The sequence below is a fragment of the Sparus aurata genome, chromosome 11 (assembly GCF_900880675.1).
Source record: "Sparus aurata chromosome 11, fSpaAur1.1, whole genome shotgun sequence".
In the NCBI taxonomy this organism is placed as follows: domain Eukaryota; kingdom Metazoa; phylum Chordata; class Actinopteri; order Spariformes; family Sparidae; genus Sparus; species Sparus aurata.
In genome coordinates this window covers 12,322,034-12,338,586 of record NC_044197.1, presented here as the reverse complement: position 1 = coordinate 12,338,586, position 16,553 = coordinate 12,322,034, and the positions used below count along the sequence as shown (strand labels likewise).

Genomic DNA, 16,553 nt, shown 5'->3' with positions numbered 1-16,553 from the left:
ATTCTGTTAAATACCCAAAGATGAAGGGATACACTCGTCTGGTCTTTTATCTCGATCCTCTCAGCTCATGCCAAGCCATAAAATGTCAGGTGGGTGGCAGACATGCCGTGTGGCAGCAGGCGCCGGGGGACACTTGGTGTGTGTCTGACATATCGGGGCTGCAGACTGTGACAGTGACTCCCTGTGGATGTGCCACCTGACTCACTCACAAGCCAAAAGACTGAGAGGTCGACAAAGGTCTGGAGAGCTGTTTCTTTGTCTCTGCATCTCTCACAACCATAGTTCAGAGGAGGAGGAGACTGTCACAGTGGTGGCAAAGTATCAGCCTATGGTTGCTGCTGTCTCACAGTTTGGTTATAAGTGCAGACTTAGTTCGCATTAGTTTTATTGTTTATTATATGTGTACATATGTTTGGAGAAGAGTTGCAAGGCATTACAGGACAAATAACTGAACAGAAACTACATAAAATATTTGCTGGAACATAATTTCTTTGAATAATATAGGTGCAAAACCATAAGAAGAGGTGACAGTCTTTCTTGATGTTGTGTAGTATGCTTACTTTACCAAGGCTCTTTCCAGGTGAGCAATGCTGCCCCCTGTTGTATACGTGTCACGCATACAGCTGCTAGATAAAGCGACTCCTTTACATAGAGAACATTTTTTGAGATTCTTAACAATTTCAAAAATGATTTCAAGATGACAGCATTTTTTATTTACTGATAATGATTATCAATCAGTAGATATAGTAAAATGAAAAAGAAAAATGTTTCCTTTGTGCTATCAGTTGCATCTCTTTGATTAATCATTAGGTGACAAAATGCTGAAAACTACTCGTTAATTTTCCCACTGCAAAACATACTTTTTATTTTCTCTAACCAACAGTTCAAGATCTAAAGGCTCTTCATTCACCGTTAGAGACGACAAAAAAGCGCCAAATCATTACATTTAGGAAGCTGGAACCTACAAATGTTTGACCTGAAAAATAACTACTACCATTAATACCATTAATCGACTATCATAACATTTGACGATTACTTTTCTTTCTATAGCTACCAGCTATTTCATCGAAGGCTACATAATAACTCCACATGGTGTCTTTAGTAATAATGCACTAGGAAATTACATAAAGTACGAAAAGTAAACGCAAACATTTCCAATTTGCAAGTAATGCGGAACTTTAGTTTGTGGTAACGTAGTTCCGCTCAGCGAAAGGACGGAAATATTTAACCGTTACACACAAAGCTCTAGCGTTTCCGGCCAGCTCAGCGCATCAGCCCTGAGGTGTTGTCAGTTTACAGCCTGTCAAACACGGCTCCCAGGTACCTGTGACACTTCGTGGGCAAACGGACGAACCCCCGGACATCGCGGAGAGATGGTGCTGCTGACGATGATCGCTCGGCTGGCTGACGGGCTGCCGTTAGCCGCCTCGATGCAGGAGGACGAGCAGGTTAAAACATTTAGCTATTTGTGCCTCTGTGGTCGCTAGCTTCTTCTGTGTGCTGTTATCAGTCCAGGCTGTAAAAATGCTTCCAAGTTGGTTCAAACGCTGCAGTGACACGTTAGCTTAACGTGAAGTCCTGCCGTGGGCCTGTCTACCTTATACACAGAGCCAGTCTTTATTTACACAAGATAACTGAGTCATTCCTATTCAGCCTTTTTTCAAGAACAGGCTTCCTGTGTTTTAAACCCTGACCTTGTTCAGATCCTGTTCTTACGTATTCGACCATTATACGACTTCATCATTAAGTTTAGTTTTTCTGCTACACCTTTTTTTTTAGTTAGACAGTCTAATTATGTCGTCTGTAACCTGCTAAATCTTTTCCAGAAATAAGTCGCCTGATTAAAGGCATAGTTTCATTTTTAAATTACAGCCTGACCGGTTTATATTTTAGATTTTAGCTTCTCATATATCAGATATCTGTATATATGTGTACTATATAGGCTGATGATTAATAAGAAACGGTACAGAAATGTCAAATATATGATTGTTACATAATTTGTCCACCAGAGGTCAATGACATGTTTACTTTTCAACTGTGAAAATGTTCTGCTCTGTAAATATTGTTCTTGACAAAATTGTCTTTTTATGTTTTTAACAAATGAATACAGACAGATGTATTGTAGATATCGATATCGGCCTCAAATTTTCAGCATCTTGATTTTTTTCAACCAAGTCGCCAGAATGAATGTCAGCAGTGTATGTTTCTGCAAACCAAAGAAGATTTTTACGTCTTCATGCTGCACTTTTACGTTTCATTCTGTTAAATGTTTCTTTTTTATATTGAGACAGTGCTGTCCGGTTAGGTTAAGGCACAGAAACCACTTGGTTAGGGTAAAGATCATGTTTTGACTTAAAATATTTGTTTGTTTTTCCCCATGTCCCGACTTCTCTTCAAAAATTTTAACTGGATCGAGATGTCCCAATTCCTGGAGAAGGCCCAGGGTCTCGTCAAAAAAATATTGTTGTCCCAAACACGACTGCAAATGTCTTGACTTCTCGTCAACAACACACAATTTGTGGCCACAAAAACAGCCGCAGATGTCCAGCAAAATACCCGTTTCTGGCCGCCACAAACGTAGCTGGAATTGTCCCGTCTTCTCAGCAAAAATCCCAGGTTCTCTGTCGCCACAGACATGGTTGAAAATCCTCTCAAGGGTTAGAATCACACCACTGTCCACTCGACTTCCGATATGAATGTCAGGACACGTATTGTAGAAATGTCAATATGGAACATAGATTATGACACGTATGTACAGATCGTATCAAACGTATTGGTGGTTTGCAGAAACGTTCACTACCAACATTTCATCCTGCCGACTGGATGCTGACTGAATTAAGTCACATTTATAGTTAAATGTGTTATTATTGATTTCGGTGACACAACTCGGCTGAACTTACATCCCAGTGACATCACAAATGTTAGTGTTTCCCCACTCATTACCGGCTTCAACTGTTCTGTGTTGAGTAGAATCGATGTTGCCTGGGACACAAACATAAACTGAACCTATCAGCTGTCTGCAGACTGTTAAAAATGGATGCCATTGTTTGTTATGTTTGAGCATGACTGACCAGGAGTCTAACATCTTTCCCTCACTCTCTTGTTTGCTTTCAAAAAGGGAAGTGAAAAGGTTTGTTGTGCCTCTGCTCTGTGCTTCAACATCATACATGTCTCTGTGATGCTAGTGTTGCTGTCAAGAGTCATTTTTGCTCGAGTCAACAACACCCCAAGAGATGAACACCTTCCATCAGCTAAACGCTGACCATAAACAATTCACCACAAATAGCTGGAGCTGCTATTTGTTCTTTTTGTTCAAAGCATTTCCCTTCAGATGTAGCATCACATCACTCAGTCTGTCTGTGGTCTGTTATGCCAGCGATTTATTTTCAGCACACTTTTAAGGGCAAGAAATTAACACGTCAAGGGAAAAAAAGCATGAAATCTGGACTGTAGGTGGTTGCTAATTGTGTCCGTGTTGTCAAACACTCAGGCAAGAAAACCACGTTCAAATTAGAATTCAAGTCAGTGAAATCTGCTTGCGAACTCAAAAGTCAGTTTCTTGCCCTGATCAAACTCCATATTTATGTGTGAGATGTCAGCGAGGCATGTTGTGACACAGCGTTGTGTTTCTGTCTGTCTAGTTGGGTAGGGACCTTCAGCAGTATCAAAGTCAAGCCAAGCAGCTCTTCAGGAAACTCAATGAGCAGAGTCCCACACGCTGCACTTTAGAGGCTGGTTCCATGGCATTTCAGTGAGTATGACCGAGAACATAAGCTCAGTGGCGTCGTTCACTTGCATAAATGTATAACTAGTCATCTCCATGTTTTCTTGACAATTTGGAAGCAATTATGCAAGAATGAAGCCCTGACTTGCATGCTTATGTTCTTCTCCCTTGCAGCTATTGTATAGAGAAAGGAGTGTGCTACCTTGTGCTGTGTGAAGCCAGCTTTCCCAAGAAGCTGGCCTTCGCTTACCTGGAAGACCTTCAGGCAGAGTTTCATGAGCAGCATGGAAAGAAGGTCCCCACAGTGTCCCGGCCCTACTCCTTCATCGAATTTGGTAAGCAGAAAAGAAGCCATGGGCAACTGGAAAGTGTTTTGTGTTTTTCCCCCCAAATTTGAAGATAAAAAAGCACCCACACTCAAACTTGTGCAAAAATATATATAATATAATAATAATAATAATAATAATTTCAATTTGCAAGCTTTTGGTCAGAAGCTTTCCTCAAGCTATTAACAGGTAGCAACTGAATGCAGCAATACAAAAGATCACTATTAGCCTTTATGTAAATCCCTTACTGTATGTCAATCAGTTGAACTTGTGTGGCTTGCTACCTGTTCTTGACTCTAGGAAAGTTTCTGACCGACATTCTACATTTTGTAGAACTCATTGGATAAGGCAACTTAAGAATGGCGTTTAAAACCAGGAAGGAAGGAAAGTGACAGCACAAACATAGATAACGTCATTTAACATAGATCGTCTGTAACCGGCCAAGACATTAATTGTTTAATGAGGTTAGTATCAACCATGATACCAATGTGGTAGATCGATCCATCACTAAAAATAACAACGTTTCAAAGACAGGTATTGTTTGGTATCTGTTCAGGCTCAGTATTCTTCCAAAAAACAAAACACGCAACACTGCCTCTGCCTCCGACGTCTTGTCGCTGTGGGCAGCATCTCACTGGCCCACCGTCGCATCCCTTTTTTTTTCTTTGGCAGTTTTTTGGCAAATCACAACTGAGTTTTCAGGCCAATTTTGCACCCACTTTACATTTTAAAGTTAAGACCCACTTTTCTTCCATCGCCTGCTACAGTGAAAATCAGTAAGAGCGTACTCGTCCGCTGCTCTGTGTCAAGTGGATCTTCACCTTTGGTTTACTACAGTGTCTCCTCAGTATTCATTTAGCAGTGGTGCTGAATGTTTTTGGGGTTTTTTTAAATTACAAACCGTAACTTTAAACATAACTCAATCCAAAACAGAAAATCACTGGCCAGTGTACCACAGCTATATTAAAATTTTAGAGGAAGCAATGTATTACATCACTTATTTCAATGTATCAGTGAAGGGAACTGGTCAAACAGTCGGCCAGGACTGTAAAAACAAAGAGCTGACAGTCATCTGCATTATCTGCCATTAACTGCTTTTATTTCTTCTTCCCCAGACACCTACATCCAAAAAACCAAGAAGTCGTACATTGACAGCCGAGCGAGGAGGAATCTGGGCAGCATCAACACGGAGCTCCAGGACGTACAGAGGATCATGGTGGCGAACATAGAGGAGGTGCTGCAGAGAGGAGAGGCTCTCTCTGGTAAGTCCTCTCAGGTCTCTCCGGGTCAAACCAATGCAGTGTGTCTTTTTCAAATAATATGATGCTCCTCGGATCCAATGATTTTGTCCTTTTCTGTCCCTTCTTCCTCCCTTCTTCTCTTCTTGCTGTTGTTTCCCTTCCCTCCGGTTGCTTCACCCTGCAGCGCTGGACTCCAAGGCCAGCAACCTGTCCAGCCTGTCAAAGAAGTACAGGAGCGACGCCAAGTATCTGAACACCCGCTCCACCTATGCCAAGCTGGCAGCCGGCGGTGTTTTTTTCATCATGCTCATTGTCTATGTACGCTTCTGGTGGCTCTGAGAGAAAAAGAAAGAAAGTGAGAGAAGAAGAAGAAGAAGAAGAAGAAGAGGAAGGAGGTATTGGAGTGGAAAATGAGCTGCACGGAGTCTGCAGACACGACGAAAAGCTGAAAACCTTTGACTGAAAAACAGGATCCCTGCTCTTAATGAGACTCTGCAGACGTACCACCGCCCATTTTGTTCTCGCCTGTCCATGGATGTGTGATCTGAATATAAATGATGTCATAATACATAGTTTTATTATTAACAATTACACAGTAATGCGCTAGTAGTTGCCCTGGAGAAAAGGAAATGATTGAATGTGTGCGTGCGTGCTGATTGTGTCTGTTTTCAAAGGCGATTGTTGGTGATTGGTTGTGAAGTCTGGAGGAAAAATGAAGAGAAATTTCCTGTTATATCTTCTTTTCCAAAGCTGTACTGTACTGTAACAGGACTGATTCAATCTTGTATTCTGTCTGATAATACAGAAAAGAGCAAAAAAAAACCACAAAAAAAACAACAAAAAAACACATAACTTTATTTATCCTGAGCACAGCGTATGGGTATCTGCATTCATTAACATTATAATCACAGTAGTAACAGCTTGACGGGCCTGCACAACGTACAGTAGGTACCAGTTGTTAAGGAATATTTGGGAAACATGGGATTCATTCTTAGGCTGGTGATTAGGCTTAGCAACAACATAGGAAAAGTAATTGAAAAAAACAGTTTTTATTTTTTTTATTATGATTATTGTTATTATTATTATTATTATTATTATTACAATTAATATTGTATGGAAGCCTTTGGAATCCCAAAATGCCATTTCACACGTGTCTAATTTAGCAATTTTCCCATTATGGGATGTTAGTGACTCAATAAGGGACTGTACAAAAATATTTGGGATGTGGGAGGTGTCAGGAAAAAAATCAGGAAGGTGATTTTTTTTTTTATGTGTATTTGCTCAAGTGAAGGGTAGACTGACTTTTTATTTACAGTATATTCTAACCATCCCTAAATATGCCTCTTTCAGGTTTATATTAGATTACATCTGTAATCTCAGACCGGATCCCAAATTCTTAATGCAGTTTCTTTCCAAAAGAAAATATTTCTAACACTGTGGAGGGAAGTGTTTTTTAAAAACTGAAACATGGGATTCAAAACCACTTCCCACCCTCATTGTTTTCGTACAGTCCCTTACTTAACCTCAACTGAGTGTGTCCACGTTCCCTTTATGCTCTCTTCCACTCTTGACTGTGTGGACCAGCACCTTTCTGTTAGCAGGCATTAAAAAAACAAAAAAAAACCAACATGTCTGGTCCTTTTTTATTTTGTACAAAGTTTACACATGTAGACTCAATTTGAAAGTCAAGCTGAGAGTCACAGGTGTGTCGTTCAGCCAACGTCTGTTCGCGGCTGGAGAGGACGCCTTCTCTTTTTCTGTTCTGTCTGCTATCTATGAATAAAATCATTTGCACAAAACCCGTCTCCTTTCTGTCAGAGGAACTGATGATTATCAAGCGCTCAAACAACGCTTGCATTATAAAGAATGGCATGAATTCTCACTGCAGATTCAGCCGTCTATGCAGAATAAACACACAGGAAGGAAGATGGACCGCAAGATCATAATGATCCTGTTATTAGACAGTTGAGATGCAAAATAATTATTATTTGAGTGCCATTATCTCACTTGCTATTTCGCAATGTAGAACTTTATACACTGTCATGCATTGTCATTCAGGACGTGTACACAGTTTGAAGTTGCTACAGACAGTTACACGAACAACTTAAAGGGAAATAGAAATAGATTGAGGCCTCAGTATTGCACCATTTTCACATTGTAACAAAGTAATAGCTGTCAGGTTTCACTGTCAAGTTTCCACTTTGGCCCTGCAAGGAAAAAAAGTTTGGGCACCCAAGGTTTATACTGGTTCCACTGTACAGGTCAAACTGTTTCCATATTTTGTTATTAAGAGTACAACAGTGCAAGTGTGCAGAGCATAAAGAGAGCTGTAATAAATATTGAATGGTTGATGTAGGCTAATAGATTCCAGGACATACATAAAGTGGTGGTCATGTACAGTGTACGTACATAAACGTGACTATATACAGTATACAGAGAGTGCTTGGATTGCACTTGATTATAGGTACATGTGTAAGTAAAAAAAACAACAAGATAAGAACAACATAAACTACAAAATATATCACACATAAAATGCAGGCACAGTTTGTGTGAGCGTGAGAGTTGAACTTAAAAACTGATTTTTTTCCGTCTAAGCAAAACACGATATGCAAAAGGATTCCAGGAAAATTGGTCTTTACAGTTAAAACGGGGAGAAACATACATCAAGAAACTCATAGTCAACCCCAACTTCTGAGTGGGAAACTGAGAAGTGACTCAGTGGGCACTCTCGGGTACGGTATTATAATATTATTACGACTGATATGATGGTTTTGATAAAGAAATTCTCTTTCACATGATCTACAAAAGGTTTCAGTGGAAAAAAAAGACTTCTGGCAGGTAGCAGCACCTCCACAGCTACCCTGTCTTTAAGTAGTTTCCAGGAACGCTTAAACTTTACCTCCCCTGCTTTTTGAAGCCTGATGATCCCACTCTTGACCAGCAGGTAGAGTGCTTTCCTCACTGCTGAAATGACGCAGCTGAGAAAATGAGGCTCAAAAAATCTCCCTGACTTGCAACTTCGGCTGCCGACAGTCGTCTCCTGCTAGTGGAGCTCCAAATTGTAGGTTATTTTTTTGTGAAAGATCGAAAAAATACAGGCTTTAGCGTCCAGGGGTAGGAGAAAGAAGAGAGAGTTGTTAGAAGTACCGTATCGTACCGTACACAGCAGCAGTCTGATTCTTCAGCTTGATATAGAACAGGAAATGTCAGAGAAAAAATGAGAAGCAGCAGAGGGTAGCATGCCAAAAACAAAAACCACAGGGCACAGGCTAACCTTTTCACCTCTCAAAAGATGCAGCCACTCGTGAGTTTAGCCTTAGCTATGATAAAAAACGTTAACGTTAACGTCTTTCTTTGTAATCTTGTTCTGCTTAACAACTTTCAACCTGAAGAGATGCTTCGTGTAAACTTTCAAATAGATACTTTATTGTTACAGTTGTTTGTAATTGTGCTTCTGTAAGCCTGTGTGACACTGCACTCTCTACATTAGTACTTTTAGAGTTGACTTTCCAAACACAGAACAGTGAGAATTTCCCGCATGTATCTTCTTTAAATACTGACAGATTTTCTTGTTCTTTCAAAAATCTTCGTGTAGTCAGAAACGAGGAAGAGAAACCTGAGTGTAAAATCCATGAGTGTGTGTGTAAATGTCACAGTGATTAAAGCGGGGACGACGCGCCTGGTCTCTCTCACTTCGCCGACTTTCTCTCCTTCCTCTGCAGGTTACCATAGCAGCAGCGAGTGTGTGACAGTCATGTGAAAACGAAGCTGATTGGATTAAAATACTTTGTGTGATCAGGGGTCAGGAATACGGCGCATGTACTAAACACACACAGCCTGATTCAAGCACACACAGACTCGCTCACAAACCGAGACGACTCGAAAAGGTTGAAGTGCCGTCGACGCGTCTATTAGTTTTTCAACAACAAAAAAACCTGTGGCTGCTGCCAACTCATATTACCCTATCTTGATTAAATTTCCTGTCTCAGACACGAAAAACAACCGCGAGATTGTACACCCACACTCGACTTCTCCGGAGTCTTGTGTAATCTTAAAGAAACAGGACATTGTAACAACGTGACCTTGACCTTCACCTTCACCCATCAGCCACTTCGTCTCACAGTCAGCAGAACAGTCGAGCATGCAAATTCAGACCTGGCAAGAGAGTTTCAGTCACTTCGACACTTAAGCAGATGACTTGCTCGGATGCAAATTCATTGATGGTTCCACAGCGTGCCCACTGAACTTCAGTACAGATATGATGTCATTAATGGGAGGCGACACTGTAGACATGTTTGTGAGAAGTCTGACTCACTGCACTTTGACAACCCTATCTACTTCCCCGAGTAGATCTGTGACAGGATGTCACAGAAAAGAAGAAAAGAAAAAAAAACACTCACAGACAATTTAACCAACACACTAAAATCAATGTGTTAAAAGCTAATATTAACACTCCTTGGATCAATGTAGCACAGATGAAATACTAGGTTAATATCACCCAGTACAATAGGTTGTTCAAGCAGAAGTTTCACATTAAAACTGTAAATGCACAGAACACTGTGCATATAACATTCAAAACGACATATGCTTATTTTCAACAATCAGTGTGTAGCTTTAGAGAGAGATTCTAACAGTTGGCAACCTTAGTTTATTTAGTAAAACCATGCTAGCGAATCTGTGAGGCTGTTCCAGAGATTTAAAAATAGAATGAGGCACCAAAGGTGAAGACGGTGCCTGTTCAGTCCAAAACAAATCACTGGCCAGGATAGTATGCCCCAAAAAACTTCTGTCTATGTTTAACTCCTGGTTATGTGGCCCACAAAAAATGCAGTTTCAGCCTGTAGACTTTACATTGTGATGACGACCCAGCTTTTTAAATCATTTTTCTGGGTTTGCGAGGAAAGTTTTAATATAAAACTGGAGGAGATAGACTAATATTGCCATCTTTTATTGAGTTGATGCCACAATGACCCAAACATGGTCAATCTAGAGTGTGGAAGCTTTTGATTACAATTCAAAATAAATTCAAAAGATAATTTGGACCATTTTTCTCGCTTCAGATTTGAAAGAACAGGGCTTTGAAAGCATAACGAACCTCTGAAGCCCTGCTCTCATTTCTTTTTGTCATTATATAGAAATAACACATGAAGTGAAAACCAACCAGCAATTCAACGTAATTATCAAACCACTGATTCCCCACTGTACGTGCTTTAGTTTGGTGGGAAGGCAGAGTGAGTTGTGGCCTCAGGGAAGTTGTTGTTGGGAATCTTGTCATCTCTACTGTCTCAACGCTAAAAACCTGTTCCATCTCGTATCAAACCCGCTTCCCACCTCATCCCAGCTGGCTCCCCTGTCCTCCTCTCCTTCATCCTCTTCCCTCTAATCCAATCAGAGCAAAGGGAAGCTGCGGAGACAGCAGCTGTATGGCAGAGGAGAGGGGTCATAAAACGCAGAAGGCCAAAAGAGGAAGTCAAGGGACCTGGTGAGTTATTACCCCCCAAACGTACACACCGGGTCCTGGGAACTGGGAACTTCTCACAGGGGGGGTCAGTGTGGAGTGTTTTCTGCGGGCCTGGACCCGCTCTGCACTTCGCGTGCTCTTTATCACCTCATCGTAGACCAATGATGACCCCTCACACCTCGCCGTCATAATACAGCATGAGTCTATTTAAAGAAGAGCTTTAACTGTTATAAAACTGTTATAAATGATATTTTTTTTCCCAGGGCTGCTGAAATATACCCACATATCATACTGGGTGTTAGAGTTGCCTTTTAGGTGTGTAAGACAACAATGCCGGTCACAAAAACAGGATATAGAGTGGGAAGAGAGAAATGTGAGCGAAAATAAGAACAAGAGTCATTTGCACACATTAAAGTATGTCACACTGGCTTTGAACAGAGACGTGAGTCAATGTCTGGGTCACATCACACCTGTGATGTATTTAACTGTAGTTATTTAAGGTCTCTGAATGTTCCAGGTTAGTATTTCAATGCAATTAACAGTCAGGGCTAAATTCTTTTCTCTCGCTTGCCAGCGTTATACCTATTTATCTCTCCATTTCTTCAAGCAGATAACATTGTCGGTTTATTAATAGTGTCATATCTGACACAAACACACACACACACACACACACACACACACACAATGCTGAGTTGTGTCTGTGAGAAAGCGAGGGCTCAAGTGTGAATTCCAGCCATGCCTGTCTTTTAGCAGCTTGTGAATTTATGATACAATTAACCCTGGAAGATATGCCGAGCACACTCACTTTACACCCTCTGCGACTTCCAGCGTGTGAGTGAAACACACAAATATGCGGAGAAAAACACTCTCCGCACACATGTTATGAATTGAGCGTGGAGAAAATGCAAAGCGATTACTGGAAGAGGCTCGACCAGGGAGAGATGTTGTACAGATCGATCACCGGATGATGTTGAACTAAAAACAGGTGGAGAATTTGTTCCTTACATGTCCATGTTTCATTGAATTTGGGTAAATGCCCCACTCTATATAGTGATATTAAAACACGGACAAGAAATGCTATGCTACAAAAGACAATCACACACCACTGTCTGAAAAAAGCATAACACATTGCCATCATTACTACCAGTTATAGTATTGCAGTGTACTGCAGTCCTGCGTGTGCTCTCTGTTTCCTTCCTCTAAATGTGCATTATTTGTATAATTTATGCCTAGCAGGTAGTTTGGCACGTAAGAATTGATTTGGCACAGCTGGTCTGTTGTTGTGAGCAGGGCTGGCTCAGGCATTTCAGACACAGAACACTTTCTTGAGCCTTAAAGCATGTAAATTTATTCTAGTAAGCGTGACCCAAAATTTACTTATGGAACTGAAAATGGGCATAACAAGTTTCACAATTTACATTTTATTAGGGGGGTCTGTTGTCTCCATGGCTACAGCTTCAGTTACATACAATATATCTTCTTTAATGACAAAATAAAACTGAACCAATCATCCGGTGATTTAAGATCCTTGACTATCATCTATCATGTCCCTGGCATTCCCATCCCGTACGTGGGGTAAACATTGTGGACTGTGGCAGATTACTTTGACCTATAGCGCCCTTGGGCCTCAGGGACCAGACCATGATGACAGAGGGTCTAAATGTGCGTGTCAGTATTTGTGGGTGTTTATGTGTTGCAGTCCATGCACGCACGAGTTCATTCGTGCGCATATATCTGTACTCAAATGTTGGTCCCTTCACGTATGTGCAGCGAACAGTTGAGTTGACCTTGGGTGGGAGTTGCCCGGAGGTCATGGTGTTAACCTCAGGTCCCACCAACTCCTACCATTCAAACATACCTCCACCCTTAAAGCGGTTACCAACCACCACAACTGTCCAATCTAGATTTTGTTTTTTTTGTTGTTTTTTTTAACCATAAAAACATCTTGATTGCAAAATAATTAAGTTATAACAGTCTAATGGTCATTTTGGGTAAATCTCACCCAGTGCAAAGGTGCAGTGGCCAAAAATGTCCCCCCCTTTAAATTACATTCATCATACTATTTATGATTTCCTTACTGAACTATAGGAGTCAGACTAAACTAAGACCAAACTATAGAGATAACTCAAAATGCGATTTCAATTGGTCTTTTGTGGCAACATTTTTTGGGGGATGCATCAAGTGTTTAATCTTTCTGACTCGCAGCATGTTTACATTCCTCTATATCTATTCATTTACAACTTTATCTTATTTTTAGCTCCACATTTTCTCCCTACATCAGAATTTAGAACCATATTCTTTTTTTTTTTTTATTCTTTTTTATTTTATTTTTTTTATATGGTTTATTTGATAGGGACAGATACAGATCATGTGGGTTGTACAACAATCCAACAGAAAGCATCATAGCATTTATAGCCTTAGCTAATTTCCAATGCCCGTCCCTAGAGGGGCCTTTAAAATAACATACAGAAAAACCTGTTTTTGTTTTTGTTTTTTTTAAAAACAAAAAAACAAAAAACATCTTATCCATTCATCCAACCCTCCACTCAACCATCCATCCATCAATTCATAAACAATATCTTCCTATCCATTCTATGACATCCATTCTATTCAGCCTAAAGGCGCACTTTTCAGACGACTGAAGACTGTTTGTTCTCTGCAAATCAGAATTTTGCATGCATGAATGAATGTCCATATTTATTCATTTAAAATCCTGTCCTCATCAGCCCCAGTATTACTTGAAGGCACAATAAACTGTGGCCTTGCCTTGTGTTTCTGGCTTAGCAACTTGCTCCTCTGCATAAATAAACAAATTCAATAAATCGAAGTCAAATCAAAACCATTGATTGTGTTGTGTGCACAGCTGAATCCTGTTGTAGGGGGGCCTGAGGATAATCGAGAGCATAAGCAGTGATAATGCCCGCGCTTATGGTTTGTATGCCATATGATTTAATTCGTCCTCAAGTTGTTTGCGACTGAGGGAGCTGGGAAGTGTGGTGGTGTTATGTATTTGTGTGTGTGTGTGGGTGGAGAGTATAAACCTTACAGAACCCAGATGACACTGCCGTGGCTGTTATTTTCCCACAGTGCAATATAAATAGCCTGCTAGTGTGGGGTGACGGTGGGCAGGCAGGGGCGCTCAAGGGAGGATCCCATCCACACACAACAGCACATTCCTGTCCACCTGGCCCTGCCAGAGCACCAGGTCACCTTACAGGATTTGTTCACATGCACACCACCCTCCTCCTTCTCCTCCTCCTCACACCTTTCCTTCGTCACCTGTTCCGTCACCTCTCTGCCAACTCCCCTTTTCCCCTAGTCAGGGGCCCCCCTGAGGTGAGGTCTATGCCCACATCACACGTGGTCACATTGAGCCGTCGCACTCGCTGACTCTCCACCTTTAACCAGTGTGGAACGTCATGACGCAAAAGTTCGATCACACATGCTATCTTGGTTTCTCACACAAATGCAACACACAAAAGCCCTGCTTTCCTCGTGGAAGCTGCAAAATGTGTCCCTTTTTTACATCTGGTCTGCAACGTGACGCTGTTGACCAAGTGACGGGCGTTTACAAAGTGATCCATCAGCCTGCGGATCAATCAAATAATGCAGCCGCGAATGACAACCTCAGGGTAATGTTAATAGGACTGTAAGGACACAGTAAATCAGTTCAGATTACGTGCAATGATTGCACTATGAAATGACACCTCTGATCTATGATCATTCTGCAGCTGTATATTTTACAATAAAACGCAGGCTGGTTAAAAAATTACTTGTGCAGGTATGTTTACTCTCTTTGTCCAACCACGTAAATGATTACATTGATTTAGTGCTGATTTGTGTACTTCTCAAATTTATGTGCGCATTATCTGCCCCGCTGTTGACATTTGGCTCATATAACCTCGAGTTCACACAGGAAAATGATTTACTGTGATTAAATACTTGGATACCCGCGTATCTGCTCTGTAAAGTAGACAGCATGTGGCTTCTCATCTTGATGACCCCGCTCTAGTGGCTAAACTTTCCCCCGCTTGTGTCAAGGAGATCTGAAACTCGACTGATCTGATATGCTCTTAAGTCTTACATACTCACGTCCACAGAGCAGGAGCGACACCATCTCCCCAAACCTGCCCTTAATATATCCACAGGTCTTTTAGTCTGTTTACAGAGCTTGGGCTGCAGTCAAAACAGGACAGTGAGAAAGGAGGTGATAATCAACCCTAAATATACCCCCTTTAGCTTCCTCTCCCCCAGATCCTCTTACACAGTAAAGGCGACATTAGACAGACGATGCTTCCGGCACAACATGTGCAGAAGTCCTGACGAGGGCACGGAGGGCACCAAAACTTCACACCTGATGCTTGAGGTTAGTGAATGCGTCAACACTGTAAACTAAACCTGATCCCAGTGAAGCGCACACTCGCGGTGCACCGGTGCAAAAAGTGTAATTATAAGAATAAAGTGTCATAGAAGCATCCAGACCCGGTGAACAAGATCTGCTTCAGTTATGCACAACAGTTTATGCGAGCAAATCAGTGGCCTCAGTCCTCGCGACTACTAATTATAGAACGGCATCATATATACACTTCATACTGCCATCCTAGAACGTAAAGGCCGGGTGACTTCTTAAATGACAGGCGCTGATTTGGTTTCCCATGGCTATCACGTTGGGGAAAGAAGGCGTGTTTATGGTTATGGGGGGGGGGTGCACAAGAACTCACACACTGTCTCGAGTGTAATCACTCATTACTATCTGCCCTGTGAACACCGTGTTCTGCAGTATAAATCTACTGGCAGACAGCTGGAGTCACCCTGACTGATGAACTCCAAATCAGTGTGAAGAGCCTCAACGGCGATGAAAGCGGCGCCCCCCACCAGCATGGCAAAGGTCGACGGCTCTGATCCAGGCTGCGTTTTATTACCTGAAGTACAAAATACTCCTGATTCACCTCTTAATTTCCTTTCATCAGTTTGTTGACTGCCAATAAAGTGATTTTTCAATGTGTACTGAAACTGTTGTGTAACCTACTTTTGTTATCTGGGAAACTTGGGATGTTTTGTCGCCTGAAACAAGAGATCTCAAGTTGGAGAGCATTTCATACAAACATGGTTCAAAGGGATTTAAAGCCTCCGTGAGCCTGAGCTTTCCCAACACTTTGCTTCCAGATGCTTTATTTTTTTTTCTTTGAAACTATGTTAGACTTCTGTGGTAGAAATCCTTCATCCGCGCAAAAAGCAAAGAGGAACTAATCAGCTTTTTCTGCTCACGAGGCGGATCCACACCCTTTCTCACCCCACGCTTCCCAAAACAATAGAAGCCCACATCTGGAGTGACATCATTAGGAAAACAGTGCTGACGACAAAGTGATACTCTGATGTGATTTATATCACATTACTGCTGGCTCACATGACCGCTGCCTTTAACTGTGAAATAAGAGATTATCATGGTGAAGCAGGAGAAATCCAGAATTGAATAATAACTTTACAGTCATGTGAAAAAAAGGCAGGGACAGCCCAGAAAGCGGCACATCTGTGTCACGGGATTTATATGTTTTGGGGATAGATAAGAAGAATAAGCAAACACAAGACGTGTTTTATCAACAAAAACAGCATCTGACCAAATGCCTGGCCGGCGTTTGTTGCGGTGCCAGCACCTGACACCCAACCACGCATGGAGAGCAAGAGCATGACATTGGCCACAGCAACAAAAGCACTGTCAGTGCGGCCCCCCGAGGAGATCAATTTGCTCCCCCCCATTTCCAGGCTTTTCAGCCGGGTTGAATTGAGGACAGAGGGCCGGT

The 16,553-nt window shown here is 41.6% G+C and overlaps 1 protein-coding gene across 2 annotated transcripts; it reads left to right on the top strand.

Annotated features, from left to right (window-relative positions):
• Positions 1 to 1,221: 1,221 nt before the first annotated feature.
• sec22bb (SEC22 homolog B, vesicle trafficking protein b) lies at positions 1,222 to 7,090 on the top strand. 2 transcript variants are annotated; one of them, XM_030434222.1, is made up of 6 exons: positions 1,222 to 1,448; positions 3,119 to 3,130; positions 3,642 to 3,751; positions 3,899 to 4,059; positions 5,166 to 5,312; positions 5,476 to 7,090. In XM_030434222.1, the coding sequence occupies exons 1-6, from the start codon at positions 1,374 to 1,376 to the stop codon at positions 5,628 to 5,630; spliced, it is 660 nt and encodes a 219-aa protein (XP_030290082.1). In that variant the 5' UTR covers positions 1,222 to 1,373; the 3' UTR covers positions 5,631 to 7,090. The 2 variants fall into 2 exon arrangements, with proteins under 2 accessions (XP_030290082.1, XP_030290083.1); XM_030434223.1 differs by lacking the exon at positions 3,119 to 3,130.
• Positions 7,091 to 16,553: the final 9,463 nt, after the last annotated feature.